Source organism: Juglans regia, chromosome 14 (assembly GCF_001411555.2).
Source record: "Juglans regia cultivar Chandler chromosome 14, Walnut 2.0, whole genome shotgun sequence".
NCBI classification, from domain to species: domain Eukaryota; kingdom Viridiplantae; phylum Streptophyta; class Magnoliopsida; order Fagales; family Juglandaceae; genus Juglans; species Juglans regia.
The window spans coordinates 18157084-18184721 of NC_049914.1; the positions used below are offsets into that span (position 1 = coordinate 18157084).

At 33.9% G+C, this 27638-nt stretch overlaps 1 protein-coding gene across 1 annotated transcript; it reads right to left on the reverse strand.

Annotated features, from left to right (window-relative positions):
• Positions 1–429: 429 nt before the first annotated feature.
• Positions 430–7440, reverse strand: LOC109014004 (putative axial regulator YABBY 2). The gene is made up of 6 exons (XM_018996300.2): positions 7029–7440; positions 4918–5040; positions 4357–4465; positions 3958–3997; positions 3662–3737; positions 430–778 (listed from the first exon to the last, which is right to left on the reverse strand). Exons 1-6 carry the CDS (start codon positions 7098–7100, stop codon positions 653–655), a joined length of 546 nt encoding a protein of 181 aa, XP_018851845.1. The 5' UTR covers positions 7101–7440; the 3' UTR covers positions 430–652.
• Positions 7441–27638: the final 20198 nt, after the last annotated feature.

The following is a 27638-nucleotide window of genomic DNA, read 5'->3' on the forward strand; positions in this document are numbered from 1 at the left end:
AAAACATAAAAAGTAATTCAACTTTTCAAATTCTAAAATAAAAATAATATTAAAAAAATATATTATAACAATAGTTTAAGTTTATAATATTTTTTTATTCAACTTTTTATTTTTCCTTTCTCAAAATCTAATAAATACTTAAATCAAACTATCTCACTTCTATTGCCAAAATCATCTTATTACTATTTACAAAATTCTCACATCGTTCATCCCTAAGCATTCCCTTAATGTAATTGGGTATATATATATATATAAATATATATATATATTTATGATGTGTCTATTTTTTCAAATTTTAAAAAATATTAGAAGCCATATATAAAGTAATAGGAAATCTTGATGCATGGTCCATTTTAAACCATATATATAATAATAGCTCATTTTTCAATGACGTGATATGGAGGTTCCTCAAAAGATTCTACAAGAAAATAAATGCAATCACAAGAATATATAGCAGCCAGCACTTATCATCAATTATCAGCAGTAGTTGCAAAAACTAAACACACATATAATATAATAATTAACACGGGGGATGGAGGTTCATGTCTTCCTGCTGTTTGGTTAACATCAACCTCAATACTTTTCAGTACTTGCATAGAAAAACTAGCTGCATGCTGGCTAGTGTAGCTACTCACAGGATGCCATTTTCCTTTTAGTAGAATCCACTAGACTTTTGAGTTCCCTCTGGTTCTGCAAATGCCTGGTCCAACGTCGTCGTCTTTGCTTGTTTGGTACCATCCAGCTTTAACCCAAAATGAATGTGTGGGAAATGTGCCCACTGAAAAAAAAAAAAAAAAATTAATGTTCTTATTAGAATTTAGGACCCATAACAGCATTGATATTGCATTATCTATAATATTTCATTTGATCTTTAAGGTATATATGTACATGCATAATTAAGAGGTATCAGATCTTTTAGAATTAGAGAAAATTTTGATGTAAAGTAAGAGAGAGAAACACGTGTGTCTCACAATATTTTCACACAGACGATTATAATATGTAAATAGTGTACAATCTCAAGTTGTATCTATTTTTCTTCTATTCTTATTGTTTTGATCTTACTATATATATACACACTACAAGAAAAACAAACATTTAAGACGGATTATTTACAATAAAATATACTTATTTTGATAATAATAATCATTTTCGTTAGAAATAACTAGTCAATTTTCTTATAATGATATATATATATATATATATATATATATCTCTCTATCATAAAACAAGCCCTTACGAGTATATATCATGGCTGAAGCAATATTTATAAGCAATGCGCGCAATGAGTTTTTACTTAATTAGATGTTATCCTCTTTAATTAAGAATAAAACATGGATCATTTTTTAAGATTGGCCAGTGCTACCTTAATTCATATATATAGTCATGTATTGCAAAATGGAGAAAATTATTTCTACTTTACTTAATGCATGGCAGATGTATGTGCATGCATATATATATATGCCTTTTAAGCTCGTCATGTTACATGAGTGTTAGTGAAAACATTTGAGGCAATCTCCATTAAACAAATGTATCTCTACATGATGGTAATACATATGAAGTTCTTATATAAGAAGGTTGATTAGATAGAATCCGAGTCACACAACTTGATCAGAGTATAAACCATTAGGTAAAAACAATCAATAGGCACTACTTCCATTTGTAGCCTCCTATATATATATAATATATATATATATAGTTTACTTTCAAATATATATCAAACTGTGTTTTTAGATATATAGAAAGATCACTTCAAGTCATGGTGATTTCGGATCAAACTGGTCCTTTATATAATATTTTTGTCCGAGTTTGAAGGTCTCATGTGGAAGAGATAGAGATAAATAAATGTAACAATAAATGTTCTAGAGTTTAGTATATATGTCTATGATATTCTCTTACTTCAGGACCTGATAAAGTTCCAACAAAAAATTGAAGAGATCTTTTTATGATGATGGCCGGTTTCCATGTTAAGCTAAATGCATGATCCTATTGCATATTTAAAAACTCACTGATCTCAAACGTACGTATAGTGCACGTATATATATACGTACATGACTAAAAAACAAACTTCAAATATGCAGGATTATTGATCATCATGATCTCTGTTCAAAATCAATAATGGATTAATCCGACGCTACAAGAAAAATGAGCTTTTGTGGTCATTTAATTGCGGCGAAAAGATTATTTGTGACCAAAACAGATTTATTTTGACTGTAAATAATCATTTCGCTGGAATTAAATGACTACAAATAAGTAATTATTTTGTAGTGCGACCACATCAACTACCATAGATTTTGAACAGGCTAGCTGGCTAGGTAACTTAATTTAAGGACTTTCATTCTCATTGGTTGGTTTCTTAAAACATTAATTGAACTGATCATCAAGTACATGCACCGTACCTAGCTAGCTAGGTAATTAAGTTTAGCACGTTATAATATGCATGCATGGGACCACATGATATGCAAATATATTAGGCAACAAGGAATTCCGCAGAGGAGGAAGGTTGTTCCTCGATCAGTTGCCATCATTGTGAATTGGACAATCAAGAACGGGTAAAAAAAACATGATTCTCTATCTACTTTCAAAATAGATTAGGTAAGGCTAGGGCATGGGATATATATATATATATATATATATGCTTTTTTACACGACAGTTTCGTTAATTGCAGTAATAGTTTTTTTTGTTGTGTTTATAATAACTTGAAAAAAAAAATATATATATATATATAGAGATGTATATCCATTCTACACTCAATTAGATATTATTGATGATCATGAGCTATACCATTAAGAAAATTAATTAATGCAGTCTCGGTGAGTAATTTATTAATGGCCAAATAAGAATCAAACCCAACTATATTAAGCATGCATGCACGTACAATTAATAGCCCTTTATCATGCACCTAACTAGGTAGCTAGGCGGCCAAGACCGATCATGTCAATTTAATGTCTAGATCAAATCAAGCATGTGATTATATAACGGCCTGCCGGCATTAATGTTAAACTGCAGTTTGCAGACTGGTTTCATGATGCGTCAAACCATCATGATAAGGTGTGCTGCATGGCAACTAGACCAGGAGAAAGATAACCACCACGAATATGCTCAGAAATCATTTTTTTTTTTGTAATTTTAAAGGTTATATGCTCTGTAAGGAAAATATTTTGATCATAAATAAATTATATAAAAATAATTTTATAAATTAATGTAATTTGATATTATTTATTATATTATAAAATTATTTTTATTATAAAATAAATTTAACAGATCAAATAAATCATATTAATTTATAAATTTTTTTTTATATAATTTTTTTTTATAGACACGTGATAGTACTCATTCTATAATACAAGTGGTACGTCTATAATAAATGCCGGGATACAAAATGATATCTTGCTCACCATGACCACGGTAGTGTATATGATTGAAACTCGATGGCTAGGAGTTAAGGATCAAGGAAAAAAATGAAAAAAGAAAAGATGAAATATAGTACAGTCACCCCATAAATGACTGGTTCGATTGAGGAGTGGGACTTTATTCTTGGAAAAGAAAAAGAAGCTAGCCCAACTGGATTTGATTTTTCAAGAATATTGCAGTGACTGTGAGTTAATTAGAGGCCAGTCAAATTAGTTAATTTACATAATTTCTAATACAAGTTATACTCACATTTTTTGCAGCCGTACTGAAAGCTTCCCTGTGACTGATGTCAGGATTACTAGCCTTAATCCTTTGGATTTCCTCCCTGAAAAGTAGGGAAACAAATAACAAGCAGAAGTACTACTGATCAAGATCAGCTGCTAATAATCTTTCGATTTCAAGACCGACTGATCCAATTCCTACCATCAATCATAACCAATCATGTCAGTTTAATTATGAGAGATGGAGGGAATATCAGGAGGCAGATTTAGCACCCAAAAAAAAAAAAAGGGTCATGATGATAAACTGTGTTGGACTTAATAAACCTGTTATATGCTGAAGGAACCCGTTGTCTCTTCTCTGGGGCTGTGATAATGCACACATGCAACAGTATTCAAAAGTATTAATTAAGCTTACTTTTGCCAAACACAAAACTCCTATATTTATGATCAGTCGTTTGATGATGAAGTGATTCTGCCAGCTGCTTAAGTTTATGGGTGGAGATACATAGCTAATTTCTTCAAAGTCTCCGTGTCCATCATAAGCTAAATTTAGGTAGTTCGCTATATATGCATTCAAGCTTTGGTATCATCGACACATGTTATAGTAACTCAGTGTAGGGTACTACATTATGTGCATTATATACCTATATATATATATATAGATATCTTGTGCATGCACATGATTAGATGCATATATATAAATAAAGGGAGAGAGAGACTCACGGCGGATGGGAGGCATTCTAGGTTGTTCATGCTCTATAGTCTCAAATGCAGACAACTTGCTGCATTTGGATGATGACCCACAGTCTTCAGGGCTCAGGTGCTCATGCTTCTTCTCAAACAGGATAAATGGTTAATTAGACCATCATGTTCCCAAACAAAAAGGAAACATTAATTATAACATCATCACACAGAATCATTTCATTTTGTCTTTTCAGTTTTGGGCTAGGGAGAAATTAAGGTGAGATCACATATTAAAAGCAATAAGATTCGAGGCGAGATCAAAGTAAAATGAAAGAACAGTATCTTGTAATCTTTTAACAAACAAGGAAGTGCTAATAATATGAGTGAAAACAAAAGCAAAATAATAATAATAATCACAATCACAATTATTTTGCAGCTTGTAAGACGAGTTATCATGAATCCCACTCAATTACCTGAAAGAAATTGTAATTTGCTTGTTTTGTATCGATCTTTTACCATTCCTATATATCTAGACTTAGCCCATATATAGAAATATATATCCCACTTAGGAAGCCAGAAGAATCGGATCAAAATATATACCTGGGGCTCTTGAGGAGGAACGACAGCTTGAAGCGATGTTCCCATGTTAGCTGACAGCAGATTAGAACAATGCCCACATCTAACAGTTACAATGTTCAACAAATTGCTGCATGGAACATTTACCTGCCAAAACCCAAATGGAATTAACACAAAACAAATTAACATCGTAACTTGCAATCTTCAGAAATGTAACCATGTTTTGATCCTTTTATCTTCATGTGTTACAATGTCACTTGAACTTCCTAATTAGGCTCTAAAGCTTCTAAAGCTTTATTATAGGGTTTTAGTTTGCTTGTTTCAAACACCAGCTCAAAACCTATCGTATTTAGTCCATAAATCAAGAAGCTAGAATCCACAGTCGCGTATACTGACTATACGTACGGCTCAATACCAGAAGGAGAAGAAACTGTAGAAATGAACACGAAGAATGGGAAAATATATACGAGAAGAAGATGGAGCAGATCAAGGGGGGGTTAATGCGTAAATCTCGCAACTGGATCATAATCTTTTTCATTCTTTAGGAATCTTTTCTGGGCGAGAAAATGCGTTGAATTACTATGTTGAGACTCCCGGAGCTCACATGGTTGATACCTATAAGGAGTACTTCTTGCCCTTTATTTAAAGGCTGTCTCTCTTGTAATATCTCTTTCCCTTTCGGTGCGCCTCCTGACATTTCTGATCGCTGACACCCCCGCAAGCAAGATTATAAAAGTAATAAAATATGATTTGCACAGAGAGAGAGAGAGAGAGAGAGCCGGGTGGCGGGGACGAAAACGACTTGACTGGAACGGAAACCATAAAGATCATGACTACCATTAACCCCATCATCGTGAAGCACACTAATTGATTTCTCTCTTTTTACATTGTTTAAGATCACAGTTCTGCTTCTTTTTTTTTTTTTTTTTCGGAAAGAGAAATATCATGTAGGAGAGAGGTGAACGCTAATGCCTTTGAAAAGGAGTTCAAAAGAGGGATGTTATGATGAAAGAAAAAAGCATCTGCTATTTCCATGATTTTCTTTGGCGCCACTCTCGCCACAAATTCTTGTGGAAAGAAAGGAAAACACTCACTTTGTACGATAAGGAAATACAAACATGAAACTTCGCAAAAATTTGATTGTATTTGCGATGATCATAATAATGCTTTACTGGTATATATCGTAGCTGGGAACAGAAGTACCCACCTCCAAGAAAGCAAGCCAGAGAGAGAGAGAGAGAGAGAGCGCCGAAGCCGTGCATCATGAGAAGCAGTGATAAAAGAGGATTAATTACCCACCATTGAAACAGTAATAATTAAATGCCATTTAGTGTAGAACATGGAACTGTTTAAAGTTATGCAAAGCTGGTGGTTAAGATCAGAAAAGCTCCAGCTTGACTTGACTTTTACCAAAATTTTGGCATTGGGAAGAACCCTAACATATTCCCAGCTATATATGATCTCCAAAGTTAATATGTACCTAGCTCTTTCTGAAACCCTAGTCATAGCCTCCAAAACTATATATGGAAGGCATACTGATTGACTTCTTTAGCTGTCAGTAATCAGTTGTCAGCGTGGAAATTGTTTTCTACCTAACTAGCTGGTTCTCCTGCGGTACTTCTGAAGATCATCAAGATTTTCATAATATTGGCTCAATATCCCACCATCCAAACAAGTCCCACCGTACATGATCAATTCTTCCTCGTTTCGAATGGAATCTTAATGCGTTTATGGAGGCTTTGAGGCAAAACCCAGTTAAAATTGCTCATAAAATATAACAAATGAGCCAATATCCTTCAGTTAATTCCATGTAAAATTAAAAATAAAATAAAATAAAATCCATGATTGATTTCAACCGATGGAAATTTTACTAAAAAAGGAAATTTCATAAATCGAGATACAATGTAATCCTACAAATCATTCATCGATCTAGCATGCTGAGAGAGAGTTCTTCAAATTGGCTTTTATAGCTACCTAGCAAGCTAGCCACAAAAAGGTTTTATGATAACCATAAATCTCGATAATATGAGAACCGATGTTCAATTCAGCTGTGGAAAGACACGGCACAGAGAAAACCTTAGAAGTATAGGCTGAAAGAATGAATGGAATGTAAAAGAAAGAATTGAGGGTTTTACCGCTAAAATGGTGTTGCAGAAGTTGCAGTGAACATAACAAACACGTTCGGGGGCCATCATGTCCAGTGACATAATTTTAGTGCTCGGATTGTAAAAATTGACCCAGATCAAGACGAGTACTACTGGTTTTTACAAAGTAACGTTAACAAGATGAAGATTGTGATCCAGTGGATGGGACGGGCCAGTACAACAAAGACAAAGAGAAGAAAATGCTTGAGAGAGAGAGAAGGAGAGAGACAGAGAAGGGTACAAAAATCTCAAAGGTGAGGATATGACTAGTCTGGTCGGAAAAAAACAAGTGAAGTGGCCACTGTAGGAGTGAGGGTAGTGGTTTTTGTATTGTGAAAGAAAAGATGGTTTATAGGAAAGGTGGATTGCGGATTTATGGAGAGAGAGAGAGAGAGAGAGAGAGAAGGGTGTGGGGGTAAGTGTGTGATGATTGAGAGAATGAGTGGGTGGGAGTGACCCATCCCTAACCATCCAGGCTTTCTGTAGCGGACGAGGGGGGCGAGACATTAATGCTAGCTTTACATGTTTAGGGACGAGAGAGTTTACTTATTTTAGGGACGAGAGACGTACTTTGAATTTTCATCATCTTTGTTTCGTTCTGTCAAACTGCAGAATCTAATATTTATTTTCCTTCTTGGTTTAGCCCGGTTTGGATAAAACAGCCTGGATATCCAAATAGTCAGTGGAATATTTTTTATTTCGTTTTTGTGTTTTCAGCTTTCATTTAATATAAACAGTAAAATTTAAGTATTGCACAATGCAAAAATTGATATAAACAGTATAATGAACATACAAAACTGATATAAACAGTACAATAAACAATACAAAACTGACATAAACAGTAAAAATTTATGTAAATAGTCTATTTTTCTTTTTCTTTTTCTCATCTCATTTCAAGATCTTTCTTTCTTTATGTTCACGCCTCTTCTCCTCTAGCCTCTTCTCTTCTAGCGAAACCAACCATTTTAATTTTTGGTGGGAATAAAGTAATTTTGATTAATAAAATATATTTTGAATTATAAATTTATTTATGTTATATTTTTTAATTAATTATAAATATTACTTTTTTATTTTTATTTTTTTGATATCAAACCATAACTTGCATTAATCATAAAATATGACCTTTAGCCATTACAATTGTCTTAATACAATCAGCTACACAATCAAGATCAATTAGTTCATGCTCCATATTGACAGCTTGTTGTGCCAATTGGTGAGTAGGCCCATTAAGTTCTCTCTTGATTGACGAATTTTTCTTGTTGTGTTTGCCATTATTTGCTGAAAATCTGAAGCAAAACAATGAAACTTTTCTGCTGTTTGTTCCCTTAGGCCAATCATTGCTTGCACCACTTGACATGAGTCCCCTTCAAAAATCACATAATTCAAACCCAGTTCTTTACAGAAATTAGCAGCAGTAAGTAGACCTTTGGCTTCTGCAATAGCTGGATCAACACAATAGAACTTGGGTTGCATTAAACTAGCAAGAACAGAACCCATAAATATTACTTTTTATTAATATATTCATAACTATTACTCAATAATTATAAATCGATTTTCAATAATTAGTGAGATCCACACCTTTATCAAATCCTAAAAAGTAAAAATTATCTCATCTCATCTAATTATCCAAACATACACTTTTTTACAAATCATCTCATCTCATTTTAACTAAAAAATCTTACTATTATTCAAAATATCTCATCTCATCTCATCTGAATTGCGTAACCAAATGAGGCCTATTTTCTTTTTCTTTTTCGTTCTTTTCTTCTACAATTTTTACAACCAAGTTTCTTGTGGCTTTTTATTGTGATTTCACGTTTTAATTGTTTTTTTGTATTTTGGGGACAAGCCTATTCTTTTAAGAGTAGTGTACGGATATTGTAAATGAACTTATTAGTTTGTCTAAGACTGTGCAAAAATTTAAAAATTTGATTTCAATATCGATTCAACACTGAAAGTTTTTATAAACTGAGTCAGATTCGAAGTCAGAGCCTGATATGTTTTCTGAAAAACTCCGACTTCATCATCTGATGGCCTCTACCTTCGACTTTAGCTTCCAAATCCATCCCAACATTCGCCTCCTACTTATACCTCCGACTCCAATATTAGTATACATAGGTCAGAAAAACATGTATTATTCATATATTGATGATATATATATATACTCATATAAAAAACTTAGAACTTATATAGTTAAATTCAATACTACACTAGTATTTTTTAATTATTATAAAGTAATATACTTATATTGTAATATAAATAGAATAATAGTCTTGACTAGGTAATAGTGAGTAGTATGTAATAATCTAGTATAATAACATGTAATTATACACTAGTAAATTAGTAATTGTTAATAATCATTAGTAATTACAATTGTTAACTTGGCAGGTGATTTGTATTTTTAATCCTACTTATTTAGTTTGTATTTTAGTAAAGATGGTAAAAGTATTTAATTTCAAGCTATTATATGTCTACTTTCACCCAAAAAAAATGTTATAGATCACTTTTTACAAAATTTATCCTAGTTCCTCTCTTGCTAAGACTTAAGCCCAAAAGATCATTGTATGGGCCAAAAAGCATGGGCTTAAAAACTATGTAGGCTTTAAATAATTTAGGCATTTTCAATGTTTCGGCCCAAAATATATATTTTGTATGAAGCCCATCGTATCAGTCCAAAAATCGGGTTAAAAAATAGGTTAAATCAGAGTTTAAAATAGAATCCACTTAAACTAGTCCAAAACATGTGTTGCTCAATTTCGCGGTCCAAATCCGACTACGCTCCGTTTTAATGTAGTCAAATCGAATTTTGCACTTAAGTTTGTCCATACTTTAAGCTTTTTTTTTTTTTTTTGGGTGGGGGGAGGGTTTGTTGTAGACTAGGTTATATATTGTAATTATACAAATAATCCATTAAGAGAAAAGATATTTACAACTTTAAATTATGCAACTGCCGTGTAATCACTTTGTAAAAATTGAATATAACACGAGACCTACATGAAAAAAATTAATTTTTTAATAGTGAATTCTACTTTTTTTTAAAGTGATTACGCGGCTTTACATATTTCATGATTGTATGTAAAATTACTCATTTAATAAATAATAAAAACTATGAATATATAGGTCATTAATTTTGTTATTTGCTAGGGAATATAATAGTGATTAATAATTTTTACAAGGCCATAAATAAAAAAATTAATCAATCTTTCTAACTAAACCGAGTGCATAATTGAAATATAAATTAAGTGACGAATATATACATAGTCAGCAACGTCTTAGCAATTTATGAGGGGTAAAAAATTTAACATTTATTTTGAAGTTGGGAAAAAAACATCTTAATTCACTTCTTTAAAAGAAATCGTTCAAATTCTGGGGATTGGAACCTATTAAATAGCTAGCCTGTGGTCATGATTCTTGGAAGTGTCTTCAAACGTAGATCGTTACTTTTGTTGACTATGTATGCGTAATAATGGCCGTTCTGGATCACAATTATTTTGAAGTAATTCATATATCTTTTTTTGACTCAAATATAAAATATTTTTAAATTTTAATATTTTAATCTAATTATTATTTAATCATTATCAATTTCTCAAACTTCATAATATAATACAAAAAATAATATAATTTTCAAATTTCAAAATAAAAATAATGTTCAAAAGTTATATTCAAATTTTTTTTAACTTTATAATATTTTTATTCAACTTTTTTCTCAATCATTTTCCAAAAAAATAATAAAATATTTTAACTCAAACAATTTTACTCATATTCACATATATTATGAGATAAGGCTCGTTTGGCAACACAACTATTCTCAAATATTTCATTCTCAAATATCACTCAAACACAAATTTTTTAATTTTTTTTATCTAATTATTACCTAATCATTACAACTTTTTCAAAGTCAAAAAAAAAAAATACTATTTTTTTAAATTTCAAAACAAAAATTATATTCAAACAAAATTTTAACTTTATAATAACTTTATTCAAATTTTTTTTTTCAAAACCTAACAAAATATCTTAAATCAAACTGTTTCACTACTATTAACATATATGTTAAGATATTCTAAGTATTCAAGCGAGCCTTAATATTTGATGATCAGAACAACTTTCAGCCAAGCCTTAAATCAAATAAGTAATGCTAGGACTTCAAATAGGAATGTAGTAATGCTAGATACAGTCATTAAAAATATATGATATAAAAAGTGAATATAAAATATAAATAGTTAGTAAAACCCTAGCCCATTTTCAAGAAATAAAAAACGAACAAACAAAAAATAAACAACAGTACTTAATTAGTTTAGTAACATTAAGGCCAAGTAGTGTTATTTAAAGGTATTTATACCACACACCATTCACATAAAATAATTTGATTTGTAAGATTTAAATTTTAAAATTTATTTTAAAAATTAAATTATATCACATAGATAGGTGTATCATGTAAATTATAAAAATGTCTTAATAAAATAAAAAAAATAAATAGAAGATGAAAGAAAACGAAAACCAAATCGGGTGAACCGATTTCAAACTGTAAGAAAAATCCCGTAAGATCATAAACTTTCAGAAATCTTATAAAGACACTTAAAAAAATCAAATTAGACAAAAAGAAAAGTGAATAGGCCTTAATTTGAAAATTTAGAATTTATTAAAATAATAAATTAAAAAAAAAAGGTGCCACATGGCAGTCCTTGATGATCATGATCTACACTGGACAGTAGACCAACCATGCTAACTGGCATCCAACACTAGGGGGAGGCAAATTCATGTGTAAACACATGTCCCATCTGACTTGAACAAAGACAAGTCCAAATTAGTTTTATCCACTCGCACACACCAATTCTGTAGGGTATCTCTACCTTATGTTTTATTTTTTCTTTCTTCTTCCTCCATTTGTAAAGCTGAAACCGAACCCTCTCATCTATCTCTTTCAACTTTTTCCACACAACCCACTCCAAAATTCTCCATCAGACCTGATCTAATCTTTAAGGTACAAACAAAACGCTCAGCTTAATAATCACCAAACAAGGAGTTTTGCTTAAGTTTTGGAAGGTTGGTTGGTAAATTTCTATATCCTTAGTTTTATGTAGTTTTTTCAAATTATGGTGTTATTATTGATTATAGATGATTATGTGTGTGATTAAATGTTGAAAACTTTAGTATTTTATTAGGGAGTTTTAATTTTGATATATAAAATTAGGGTTCAATTGTTTTGTGTACTTTGTGTATATACGTTGATGTGGGGATAATATTGAAGTCTTGGGAGTTGAATTTGTGAGGATTACTCTTAACCAAGGAAGGAATCCCCTCACATGAGCGAAACGCCAGCAGGAAGATGGCAGCCAGGAGAGCAACATACAACTAGGAATAAAGTAAGGTGAGCAGCATGTTATATAGAGCTTGGTCGGTACGAGCAGCACAAAGAGAACAAGGCGACTAGGAAGTTCGCTTCACACCGAGCGAGCAAAGGATATGTTAACTGTATGTAAGGTGGTGGGCAGTGGGCAATCGAAATCCCAGTACAAAGCTAAGAACGCTATGAGATAACATGGAGGAGCCTAGAGGGTAACATATGACGTACCAAGGCCTGTGCTCCAACCATGACGTCTCAATAGGAGCACAATTGGGAAATGAGGAATATGGACCTGCAATGTAACAGCCCGCTAGAAATTCAACGGAGAAATTTCTTTAGGTTTTAAGAACCTTGTGAAAATCCCAAAAGTTTTCACGATTCGACTGTCAGTGTAGTCAGTGTTACCACTCACTATGAAGCCAGAAATGTAATTTTATTTATTTGAGGTACTTAGAAGCTTTAGAATGAGAAACAGTCTGCACCATTAGACTCAAATGAATATTTATGATTTTATGGCGCAACAAAACAATTTTCAATTTTTGGAATTACGCTTGTTCGAAAATGCGTTTTGAGTTTTTCAAGGCACTTCAGAATCAAATTTTGATAAACAATTTACACTTTAAGGTTAGTATGATTATTTAGGATTTTATAGTATAAAGTTTATTTTTCACTTTTTCGGAGTGAAAAGTAGCATCAGTGTTATCACCCAGACCAGTGTTTTCAAAATCACAATGTAAAATGTCCAAATTAGGTTAGAGAATGTTTATTTAGACACTTGGAAACATCTTAGCCACACTTGGTAAATAGTATTGGACACTTGGCACCAAGAAAAACCAAGAGATGGAAATGTGAAGGAAATCAAGTTTTGTGATTATGCCATCTAAGTAAAACCTTATTCCATCCAACCATCTAATTTGTTCCAAAACCAAAGAGGGTTTCAACCCTAATGAAACCCTAAACACTTGGAATTCAATTGAAACCCCAAAATCTTTGTGAAAACTAAAATCCCAAATGGTTTCTCCAAACCCCAAAAATTTGCCTCTAAACCCTAATTGAACTCGGTTTTAGCTTAGTATTTAATCACTTGATTAAATCACTTCTACATGCTATTAACCACTCAAATTCATGTTATTATATCATTATTTATTCTTTTAAACCTTGGTGATTTTATTGGGCCAAGAAAAATTGGGTTTGAGTTTGATAGTAACCCAAACAAATCCCAACCAAACCCGATTGAAACCCTATATGGAAGTCCATTCGGTTAAGGCCTACAAAATTGAGCCACCAAGGCAAGGCTTGTGGATGAGGTTTTTCTCTTGCCATGGCAGTCCTTTCACTATCCAATTCACCCCCCAAATAGTGGTTAATGGGAAGGCCAAGAGCCACCTCACCCCTTCCCTCTCACACGGTAGCACTAGGCAGAAAACCATGGGCAGCAGCACCTGGTTTTGGCTGACACTCCATCATTCAAAGTGTCTTTCACACACCTCCTATCACCCTTCCAGATGCTTAAGTGTCGTCCTTGTCTATTCCCCTCGCATTTGGTCACTTTTAAAGCCTTTTCTTGAAGAAAAAACCAAATGAGCTCTTGGACAGTTTTTATGGCTTTTCTTGCTCGACGTTTTGAAGCTATTGTAAGTGTTTTCTCACAAAGTATCATAACATAAGTTGTTCCTCTTTGGGTCTAAATTCTTGTGGTATAATTTTTGTTAATTTTTCATGGTCATTTGATGGTGAAAAGTTGGTTTAATTATGAAGAGTTCATTCTAGGCAATAGTCTGGACAATGTGTGATATTTTGATAATTTTGACCAAGTTATTGGCCAAATATTTATATGATTTCTCTATGGTTTATAGTTAACATGATAATTTACAATTTTTATGAATATGTTTTGCATGTTATAATTTTTTTTATGAGAGTTTTACAAAGATCTAAAAAGTTGAAAACTAGGAAGTTGAAAACATATTATGTTTTGACCAAGTTTGAATCATTTGTTGTGAAAGCATGCTCCAATGGCTTTAATATTTACATATGAAGTTTGTAGGACTTTGATTTACATGTTACGCTATTATTTTGAGGATTTATGATGTTGGTTTTAAAGATACAAATTTTTATGCATGCAGAGGTTCAGATAAGTCTTGTATTTGAGGTTTAAGGGTAGATCTATGTTTTGATGCAAATTTTGCCATGTGATCTTAGGTTTGATGCTTAGATATATTCTAGGACTTGATTATTAACCATATGATGTTTTTCATTTGTGATTTATTTCATGAAATGTTTCAAATCTAATGGTTTGATTAGAACCAAACCACATAGTTTTCAGTTTTAGTGAAAGTGTGAAAGTTGAATGCTTTAAGTTGTTGGGATTTTGTGACTTTTGACTTTGTGGTTTTGACTTGATGAGTAAAAGCATGATATGTAACACCTGGACCCAATCAAGCTCAATTTTATTTATTTTGTTTTAGTTTATTCTTTTTTTATTTTATTTTTTAGCACACGTTTTTTTTTTCCCGCATGTTTCATTTTTGTTTTCTTCTCTTTCTGTCTTTATCTCTTAATTCATGTAAGTTATTTTTTTTTTTTCGTTCACGTCGTGCATGCTCACACACAACTCATCTTCATCTGCTCACACGTCTCCTCCTCTAGGGTTTTCTTTTCTTGTTCAACCACCTATATATATATTTATATATATATATATATATTTGTATTCGAAGAAAGCTCCTGCCGCTGCCCTCCCACGCAAAACCTTAGCCCAGCATTTTTCCTCCTCTTTGCAAACAGTCTAGCTCGGTCTTGACCCACCCAGTCGCGGCTCACCCAGCTGCTGCACAAAACCAACCTCCACAAGTCACGACCCACACTGTCCCAGGATCACCGCAACCTGTCCTCACCCATTCGAAAAGCACCACGCCAATTTAACAGGAAGCCTCTGCCTTCCTACTGCGCGTAGCGTGCACCGAGTTGCATGCCGCGGGAAGCCATCGCAGCCGCCTTCCCAACGAACCTGGTCTACACCTCCTTAAGCATCGTGAACCCACACGGAACCACCGCTGACCATCACCAAGAAAAATAGGAGAGCCCCTACTTCTCCTCTAAAAAACAGAGCATCACCACTATTTCTGTTGGTCACCACCGTACGTCGGGAAAACTATCAGGCTAGCCACAGAATCCGCCGATTGTCACCTTTCCGTCAGCCTGGAGCTGCCTCAGTTCTGTCTTGTCCCTCGCGGTGAGCTTTTGCCTAACGCTTGCACTGCTTCTCCGTCTTCTTTGTTTCTCTCTCATCGTGTTTTTCTCTCTCTCTCTCTCTCTCTTCCAGTGCACCGCCGCAGTACCCACCACCACTAGCGCACCCGCCCAACTCCGTCGCAGCTCCACTTCTCTCGGTAGGTCCTCCGTTACTCTCCAACCGCGCGGCGTTGTCTTGTTGCTTGTATGTTTTTGTTGTTGTTCCGTAAACTTCCGTAGTTTAGGAAATGTTTTGACTAATAATTACAATATTACCCTTTGTGGGATGTATAAGATATTGTACTGAGATTATATAGGATTTTTTTTTAAATTATACTAAGTGTAACGTATTATTTTTACTGAAAGTGTGAAATTTTATTTTGAACATTTTAATTATGATTAAAGAAAGTCACTTAAGTATTTTTTAATATATTATTAAGTAAAGATTTATTTTAATAGTAAACAATATTGGTGTAATGTTATTTTTTACATTTTAGATATGTTTTAGTCTATTTAATAATAGTTATGGTTTATTTTAAAATATTTTGGGATAATTATATTACTCAGTATTAAACTTCATAAGTTGTTTTCATTAATAAATATGTATGACTTTTAAATGTTTTAGTCATAGTATTAAATTAGCATTGACGATTTTAGAAAGTGATGATTAGTAATTTTAGGTTTTGAGGAATTAAATAGGTTATTTTATAAGCTTAGGATTAAATATCGAAATACGTAATTAATTGAAAATTTATGAGAATTACGTGATTATTTTATAGGTGACGATTAATTATTGTCCGACGTTTTTTGAGGAATTTCGAAAAAGCTAAGAAGTTCAGGTAAGCGGGGTTCCTATGCTAGACTTTGTATTTAAAATAAAATGAGCTGAGGTTATTTTTTGGAAAATATACATATTTGATGTTGAAAAGAAATTTGAACTGCCTCAGTTATTTGTTCTGCATTACTCATGAGATTTCTGTTTAAGAATAAATTATTTTCTATCATGACTGGTGTAGACATGAACTTATTTTTGACATTATGTTTTTGAACTTTGAAAAAGAGAGCGAATAAGAAATTTTGTGCATAAATTATGTTGTGTAATGATTTTTTTCTGTTCTGAAGATTTTCTGTACTCTGATATGATCTGATGTGATTTCTGAAAACCTCTAGCATAACATTCTGTTTCTGTTTCTGTTCCGTTCTGACCTCACCACCGGTGTAAAACTGTGGCCTCTGTTTGGGTTGGTACCAACTTTTCTGTTTCTGGTGCACCCACTTTAGAAACAAAGTAGTTTTCTACATGGTCTTTCCTATGTGCACACTCGGGACTCCGAGAATAAATAAGGGGAAGATTCACATTTTGTTTCTGCTCGGTTTACCGGGGTTTGCACAACCCTACCACGGGGGTTAAACATGGTATTTGTTTTGATATGATAAGATAAGATGTGATGTTTCAGTTTATGCTATGCCAAAAGGATTTTGATTATAAATATTTTCAAACTTTCACTCTGATATTTTTGATAATACGTTCTGACGCTGCATTTTGAAAACATTATTCTGATTCTACATTCTAAAAGAAAATATTTTTGTTCTGTATTCTGAACTCTGTAAATGCTCATGTTTACATACTAGTATATGTCCTCTGCTTACTGAGTTGTTGATAACTCACCCCTTATCTCCATATATTTTTCAGACAATTTTGATGGTTCAATTGGAGAACAAGAGTAGAAAGTTTTAGCAGGTATGATGATCAGAGTGGAATATGTGTCCGAGGGTACAAGTGCTTAATTGAGAGTCGTAGTTAGTAAACTGAATTTATGTTTCGGATATTTTGATTTGATGAGTTAAGGATAATTTCGAGTTTTAGAGAGTTTTTAATTTATATTATAGAGTTTTTCTTTATTGTCCCCATGGAGGAACTTAGATATTTGGATTGATTAAATTGATTAATATTTTATTGGATTTTTCGGATTTTATAGTTGTACTATTTAAGTTGATTTGAGGTATTAAAAGTTAACTCTCCGGACCTTCGGGAACAGGGCGGCCCCAATGGAAAGCTCAAATCACATGGTCTATATTCGAAAAGGACTAGTCAATGATACAATTGGAGCTCCATTGGAACCTTATAAAGAGCAAGAACTTCTCCTTCCTAAGCAATGTGGGATCCCATACACCACCTACCCTTATCCATATCATATGGGGTATCACAATCTACCCCCCTTAAATTCCCGACGTCCTCTTCGGGCCTGTCTGTTGTAGATGGCATGGCTTAAGTCCCACATTTCTGGTTGGGATAGTCTCTGATACCATTTGTAATGGCCCAATGGAAAGCCCAAACCACATGGCTCATACTCGAAAAGGACTAGTCAATGATACAATTGGAGCTCCATTGGAACCTTATAAAGAGCAAGAACTTCTCATTCCCAAGCAATGTAGGATCCGATACACCACCTACCCTTATCCATATCGTATGGGGTATCACATGATAGCTCCTAAGAATGTGTTATGAATGTATTGAGAGTTTGTTATTAAACTTTTGGAGTTCTTGGACTTGTTTGAAAAGAGATAAAACCTTGAACATTAAGGGTTGTGCTTAAGGTTAAAAAAATTGAAGTTTTGTATTGAAAAAATTTGTGGTTTTTGTGATGTGAGTTTTATTGATTGTTCTAGTATGTTATTTGAGCATAGGATATGATTTTTTTTCTTCCTTTTATTTTTTATTTTTTTTATGTTGCATATTTTTTGTTTAAGAATGAGGGTTGGATAGGAATTGCAACAAAATTTACGATTTTGGCCTATACATGTTTCTGCCTATGCATGTTTGACCTAGTTGTGATATGTTTTAAATCTCCCTAATTAAATATTTGGATTTAGGACAAGATTTATATGAGAAATATATATTTTGGTGAGTTTTGGAGTTAGGATATAAAATCCTTAAGTTAGGGGTAAAATGATCATTTTCCCACAAGTAGAGGGATAAAATGATAATTTTACTCTAAGTCAGTTCTTTTTTTTTTTTTTTCTTATAATGTTTCTAAACTGTTAGTGAGGAGTTTTTGACATTTAAAATTATGTCCTTATAGTTTCTTGTAATTCACGTGTTTAATTCGTCACGCTACGCTGACTGTAAATTAGCCTCTAACTTACTATCATAATATTGTGTATGTATGTTGGTAAGAGAATAGTTGTGCATGTTTTTACGTGTCACAACCCCAGCCCAAGAAGGGTGGGATCGCGACGTACATACCTGTTCTTTTCTTTCTTTCATTTTTTTTTCTAGTAACATGTGATCAACATGAACATGACACACGTGTATTCTAATTTCCGATTTAATAAAAGAAACGCTTAATAGACATTCTATTCAAATATTCATCCATAAAAGACTCTTAGAGTCCATTATACGTTAAAAAAAAAAACATAAATATTCTAGTTAGAAAGAGACTCTGTCCCAACATAAAAGCAACACCCATAACATAACCCATCAACCAACAAGGAAGACACTAAGCGTCTGCCTCTCTCTCTGTAGTAATGCCTTGCTCCCCAGCCTCTTCGTCATTACCTGGACGTTTAAAATATTTAACACAAAAGTTAGTTGAATACTCAGTAAGTAGTACACCATGCAGTGAATATACTAGGCATCTATTCTTTTTCTTTTAAAAACATGCATACATAAACATTTTGCTAATTCTTGAAAATGCTTTCATGCATAACAGTTTAAGGAATAAGCCATACTTTCATGCATTAACATTTAAGAAATAAGCAATAACTATGCTTTCATGCATAAACATTTGAAGAAATAACTATACTTTCATATTTCACTTTCTTTGGCCGGTACACACTATTATGCCCTATGTGTTAGGGTTAGCGGTCTTCCTTTGGACCTGGATTCTGCCCGTGGCCATAGGTAGGGAATCCCTTTCAGCCAGGGGGCAACACTGGGTGCACTACCAGTACTATTTACCCGGCATTACAATCTGCTCATTCATTCAGTACCATTTTCATTCATATGGTCGTTACGTATTTTTATACAATAAAATATTCATTCATTCAGTCATTTCTTTCTTTCATTCATGTCAGTCCTTTCTTTTCAATTATTTTCATTTAACAATTCATTCATGGAAGAACATAAAAAGTATGAGCTTAAACATCATCTTTCATGGCATCCATAAAAAATCAGTTCATATGAACATTTTAACATCAGTTTATAGGGACATTTCAAAACACTTTTTTTCTCGTCATTTAAAGCATGAGTTCATAGGGGCATTTTGAAACACTTTCTTCGCATCATTTAAAGCATCAGTTCATAGGGAAATTTTAAAACTCATTTAAAGCATCATTTGAAGCATAAAGCATGAGACATTCATTTCTTTTCCTTTGCAATCAAAACATTTTCATTATCTTTCTTACTCCGATGCACATGCATTTTTATGAACAAGATACATTTTCATGCTATACTACGTATATGAATAATCAATAAGTTTATTGAGAGAGCATGTATGGAAATCTCATGGCTTAGAACCTACGTGCATGCATTACCTTATACACATACACACAATTATAATCGATAGAGTGCTTAACAGGGGCTATCAAGAAATGGCTTGTACATGATATATACATCTACTCTTTCTTTATAAGAACATTTGAAAAGAGAGAGAGATATTCTTTTATAAAGAGAACTTGGTGTAAGAAACATGGTCATAGCTACTTACCTCTATGCTCCTAGATACTTCCAACGTCAATATAGGTCCTATTCCAATAAATGGCATAAGCGTGTTAATACTCATACAATATACTTTAGTCCTCCCTTTAAAAGAGAAAACCACGATATTACAATCTAACGTTCCTTCTATGCTTAGCATTAATCCAAATGACTACTCCTAACCTCAACTTACAAGAGAAATAACTAAATATTAAGACATGCTAATTGTCTATGGAAAGGCTATTTTAAATGCTTACGTGAAAAGTAGTTAGGAATTCATAGGCTTCAAGCAAGGTCTATTTGGTTCAATCTCACTTTGGGTTATGAACATTAGGAGATAAAATCTGAAAATTCTCAACAGTGGGCTTTAAAATAGATTTAGGCATCTCAAGTAGGTTAAACAAGCTTAGGAAACATGCCTTTTAAATCAACTTGTGGTCCCTCATTATAAAAATGTTAGCTTATCAATGTTTTGGACTCTTGGGTTAGGTAGAATTTAACTAAACGAGGGACAACATAAATGGGCTATTTTTACATCAAGACATGGCATGACATGGACTTAGGGGGACTTGGATAGCTTTACATATCATAATATAGCATGCACAATTAATCTCTTCTACCTAAACCAACTATGCTATAATCTAACCACACAAGCAATATTTTAAGTAGTTTAGATAACATATCCCATTAAAATTAAAGTAGCATAAGGTATATCAAAGTTACTCATAAGCAAACTTTTAAACACTTAAACTTATGCTTTACTCACTTAATACCTTTTAAAAGCAAGATATAAAATTACAAAACCCAAGCAAAACCTTTAAACCGAACCTCTATCATCCTAAATATAGTGTAACGCCCCAAACTCGGGCGGCTTGGAGAATTACTACCTGTCACTTAAAAACATGTTTTCCAACACAACTAAAATAAATCTCCAAAAACTTTATTAGAAAAACTCAATCTCATGTATTCTAAATAACCACCTTAAAAACTCCACAAAGTCATTACCGCAGCAAAAATAAACTAAGGAGTCCACAATCTCCCGGTAGTCATAACGAACCAAACTAAAATTTCATAAGTCTTACTAGACCCAAGATATAATTAAATCTAAGAGACATTAAAACTAAAGGACATCAGAATTCCTTCTTCTAACATCCTCTCATCAGCTTAATCATGCTCACCAATCTAATCCAGGTCCTCAGTTGGACTATCCACATCATCTGAAAATATTATGAAGAAAGGGGGTGAGTTATCAACAACTCAGCAAGTAGAGGACATATGCTAGCGTGCAAACATGGGCATTTACCAAGTATAGCATGCAGAACAAAATATTTTCCAGAGTTATCATGCAGAACAGAACATGTTTTCAAAAGTAACAGAGCGATGGTTTTGAGACAAGTAAAACCCATAGTACTTTGGCGTAATATAACTTGAGCATCATCATCACATCAAAACAGAGCATCTTACAGAGCAGAGACCATGTTTCACCCCCGTGGTAGGGTTGTGCTATCCCCGGTGGCCAAACCGGGCAGAGACAGAGGTGAAATCTTTCCCTTATTCTTCTCGTTGCCCTGAGTGTGCACACAGGAAAGATCACAATAAAACCACTTTGTTTCCAAAATGGGTGCACTCAGAGACAGAGAAGTTAGTACCAACTCAAACAGAGCAAAGCATAACAGAGTAGAGCAGAGCAAAGCAAAGACAGAGTCGGATACAAAATCAGTACACCAAGCCAAAGGTTTTCAGATGCCATATCAAAACAGAATATAGTTCCAAAACATAACTAGGTCATTCTTAAATACTGAAAACAAAAGTCAGAGCATGTTTCTAAATAACTGCACAATTTTTCAGAATTATTAAATATCGCTCTTTTTCATATTTCAGAGACATCGTAACAAAATTTAGCTCATGTCTACACAATGCATATCAGAAAATATTTTTTCTTTTCCACACAGATTTCATGAGTACGCAAATAAACGACCGAGGTTGGTTTTGTTTTCCCAAGTTCTAATTTAATCACAAAATATGCAAAATTTTCAGAAAGTCAACCTCAGTCTTAATAACTCATATAAAGCCTAGTTTAGGATCCCCACTTACCTGACTCCTGCAGCGTATTATCTACGCCTTGAATACGGTCTCTATCAGTCTCGTCACCTATTCATAAAAAATAATATATATAAACTAAGTATTAAAGTCCAACAACACAATTTTGGTCTAAAACAATTTAAGACCCAATTTTTAGACCATATTTCAGCAAATTTAATCCAACTCAAACAACCAAATAACAATCTGGACAGCCCACACTTCAACCCAAAATACTCTATACCAATCTCAGTATTGTCCAATACAACCATCAAAACCAATTTCAATTCAAATCATCAATAAATCACACTTATTTCAGCAGCTCATAATCCCAAGCAATCACCAACAATTTAACCAAAACAACACTACACATTGCACGTTTCTCTCCATTCACAACTCCACAAAAGAAAAATCCCAACACTTCTAGATGTTAATCGGCACCCAACAAAACTCCCTTCTATTTATTTCTAAAACACCAAACCAACAAACCAAAATTTATAAAATACTCAACGAAGAGAAAAACTTACGGTGAAGGCTCAACGTTTATGTGAAACCGAGTAGAAATTCGAACTCACTGCACTACAACAAACACAAGGTGCACAGAACGAACACCCCCAATACATGGGCTGCACTAGAAGGAAAAAATTTATTTTCAACAACCATTCGAGTAAGAGTAAGAACGATGTGAAATCTTAAAGAGGAAGAGAGAAGAGAACAAAAAATTACCCACTAGAGAAGTACTCGGCAACCAAGGCTAGAAATATTGTTTCTTGCTCAAAACTACAGTTCTTCCACTACCGAGCAATAGAGGAAAACGCGAGGGAGAGAGACGCACCGAACCGTAGAAATGGAAGGACGCGTGAGAGAAAAAAAAAACACCCAAATCTGCAGATGTGGAGCAACGCGAGAGAGAAACACCCAATCTACAGAAGAATGGAGGGGGCACAAGAGAGAAATTGATTAAGAGGGAAAAAAACCGAAAGGAAAAATGTGTAGGAAAATTAGGGCATGAATTTCGGACTCACAAATAGACCCAACGAAGAGAAGAGAGGAACTCGGGAAGGGGAGTAGGTTAGGGGAGAGAGAGGGACACGGGGCAAAACTAGAAAAAAAAAAAGAAACCGAAAGAGAAAGAGAGGGAGAAGGAATCGGGGAGCTGAGGAAGAAGGAAATGCTTACTCAAAATGGCGCCATTTCGAAATACATCCAAGAAAAGGCTGGGCCTTTCGCGCACTGGTCCGGGCTCATAGACTGGGCCTTACATATAGATTACCAACCAAACCTCAACACAAGGCACATAATACCAACATATATAATTTAAAATAACTTTAATAATCACCTATGATTAAACCAAGTTTAAGAACAACATAGCATTTTTGAAGTATAGAAAAATATATAGCAAAACAACTATAATACCATGTGGTTTGGGCCATAAACAGGGCATGCATATTTATTTTCAACATAGGAAATTAAACACATCAAAACACAAGCTAAAACAACTTAGTGAGCTTCCAAAATCACATTAAAACAAATGAGTCAAATTAGGATTTTTACCTTAAGCTCTTGGCTCCTTTCAAAACACAAGTGGAAGACCAAATGTTGGTATGGCCCTGTAAATGATGATGGCACTGTGTTAAACCCCAAAACTGAAACATCAATGGGTAAGGTAAATGATGAAAATAAAAACCCATATGGAAATCATACTAGGAAATAAACCAAAAGTCTATTACCTTCAAGATTTTACCATTTGGAAGATGAAATCAAGCTTTGGTTCCAAGCTTTGAGGCAAAACCAAAAATGGGTAGAGATGAAGTACACACATCTTGGAGATGGAGGAAGAAGTTTTCTTCCCTTCCTATGGAGTGGCATGGCTTGAAGGAGATGATGGGAACTTGGTTTCTTGAAGATGAAAAGAGAGGAGAAGAAGAGAGGATGGTGTGCATCGGCTTTAGCTTGCTTGGAAAGGAAGATGAAATTCTCTTTCTTGGGTGAGGGGCCGACGGGTAGGAGTAGAATGCCTTAGGATAGTTTTTTGTTTTTCTTCTCTCTTTTGTTGCCTTAACCGATGGGTGCAAGGAAAAGGAAAAAAATTTAGTGGCTTGCTTAGGAAGCTTACGGGTCCAAGGGAGAAAAGAACTTTAGTTACTTTAGTTAAAACTTATCCCATAAGCTAAAAGATGAATTGTGGAGATTGAATGTGGGAAGATATTTCCCTCACCTACCCATCCTATGGTAGAGAATAATTGGGCCATTTCTTAAATGAATAAAAAAATTAAAGGGTTTAAGGAAAAATATTTCAAAGTCTTAATAATATACCCTTAATTTATTTTAATAAATCATATTTTAAAATAAAACATTCTCATCTTACAATAAAATAATTAAAAATAATAAAAATCTTCATCTCAAAATATTTAACTTAAAGAATTAATAAAATGACGTAAGAACCTACGTAGTAGGACTCGGGTATTACATTATGTTCTTATATATGCCATGCTATGTCATGTCACGACATGTATGTCTATTACACATTTTATCATATCATGATCTATTTGTCTGTTACACATCTTATTATATAAGAAAATGTTTATCTGTTATATATTTATTATGTCACAAAATGTTTATCTGTTACACATTACCCCATGACATGAATTGTTTATCTATTTCACATTATGCCATGTTACAAAATGTCATCTGATACATGCTTTGTCATGTTACAAAATTTCATCTGTTACATGTAATGTTATGTCGCAAAATGTTCATCAGTTTCATGTTATGTCATGTCACCCATATCACGTACTTGTCACGTTACATTACGTCAAGTTATTTGTTCTTTTGTTTCATGTCACGTGATGTCTCGAATACATAGTGTCTTGAAAACAGTTTTTCCACGTCAAGTCAAGTTTGTTTATATTTTTCACAACCCTAAGTGCTAGGATAGAGTAATATCGAACTCATTTGTTTACGATGGAGTGTCAAAATAAGTGTGAAATTTCCTGGTTTTACAAAGTACCGACAACAGGCCATTCACCAATGGTGTCTCCCATGCGTTCAATTTCATGTTATATGTACTCATGCGGGTATAGATACCTGACATGGGATATATACGTACATTACGTTTTTCATAGCATGTGCAGATACATGTGAACTGATACGTATGTTAACGCACTCACAGCTGGTACAAATACTTGTGATGTGATGCCGTATCGAAAGGGACAAACGGCTCAACGAGAACCATGTAGCACCCATATGTTCACGTTTCTTAATTATTGAAGATTCCAAGTTCATGTATTTCACGTTCATGTTATTTCAAGTTCAAGTTCAGTCCATGTTCAAGTTCAATTCATGTCAGTTCAAGTCATGTCAGCACATGCTATGTTATTTATCAAGTCACGTCAAGCTTATTTATGATCATGTTATACATTCATACTTTTACTGTCATGCATGTATATTTAAACTATCAGTTTAAGTTCTTTGCTAACTTGCTAAGATTTATAATCAAATTTAATTGTGGTAATCTCAATTGCCATTTCCCCCGAAATAGTAGACCATGTGTTAGGACCAGGAGAAGAAATAAAGGTTGACCGACTAGAGATGGTCGATTAGGCAACGAAGGCATGATGCGGAGCTCGTAGCGTCCATGCTCCGATTTATCGATATTATTATGGCATGCCTGATTGAGTTGCGCGAGCTACTTGATAGATTAGCCTAGTAGAAATTTTTGCTTACACTTGTACTTAAAGAGCCATGTCTCCCGTACTCTTATGATGATAGACCTTTTTTTACTTATGTTGTAATCTTAAACGTCTATCACGTTCAATTTATGAATTATGTTTCACTGTTTTGGGATGAATCTCTTTTGGTGCATAGTATTGTTCAAAGAAAAAAAATTATCCGCTGCAAATATTACATATTGCTAGAAGCATGCTAGGTGCATTGCATCTTTAATTGTCATTAACGGGGCCAAGTAACCTTATGTTTCATGTCCCAACGCTTCAGAGTCTGTCCGATCCCAAGCGGAATCTGTGGGCGTCACATGCAAGGCATATGTCTTACCTCAGAAGTAAGGCCTAACACCACATGGGTGATTTTCATAAGGAGACGAAATGAGCGCTTGGTTCCAAGGCAAGCTGCAGGGACATGCGCATCTTGTCCCATCAGCCCACTCGGTCTCTTCCATTATTCAGTCCAACGGACGTGTGGATGACCAAAATTCAAGACCACTCTTTCAATCAATCAGAGGTAAGAACTTTAAGAATCAGGACTGACTATCCTACCATATAAAAGGCATTTGAATGATAATCTTCATCTCACTTTCAAGATCGTTAAGTACTTCAATACACTCTATTTTCCTTCTTCTTGTATTCGGGACTTCAAGGAGGTTAAAAGCTCAGAGTCTTCATCAACAATGAGACCGACAACTCTAGTGCAACCCTTAGTGTTTAGTCATTGTCTAGGGAGGTTCACTCCTACTACTACGCTAGTAATGTGGGGTAAATGCCTATAGGTATGTTCTGGATTTCATATTCTACTTCTCACTCTCATTTCTCTCATGAAAGTGCATGTTTTTCTCATCATGATTTTTGACTACTTTGATGATGTGATTTCAAAGTGCAAAGTGCTTCGTGCTCCTAGGATCGGGTTGAGTGATTCCCTATACCATTCCTAGTGGTACATTGCCACGTGTTTCACTCAAGCAGAGGGATTCCCCGTGTTGATTAGGATGGGACATTTTCATAATGTTCAACATGATAATGTAGGTAGAGAGTCCCCACGTTGATTAGGTGGAGAATTTTCCATATTGCTTTAGTAAATGTATTTCACATGTTGGTCGAGTGCATATTCCCTGGGTTGAATGGGTGGAGTGATTCTTCGTTATGTTTTGGTCAATGTGTTTCACATGTTGACTAGGTAGAGAGATTTCTGGTGCCGAATGGGTGGAGTGATTCCTCGTTTTGTTTTGGTAGATGCATTTCACGTGTTGGCCGGATAGAGAGATTCCTCGTGTCGAATGGGTGAAGTGATTCCTTGTACTTGGTAATATGTATGATGACTCATGAATATGTTGTTTTGCTCAGAGGGTGATTCCTCGTCATACTTATGATATATGATTTTTTATTTAAAGGTTGATTCCTCATCATACTTATGACATATGCTTTTTCATTTAGAGGGTGATTCCTTACCTTACTAATGATATGTGGTTTTAGCCTTATTTACATGAGACTTGTGCATTCATATTCATCACCATTGTCTC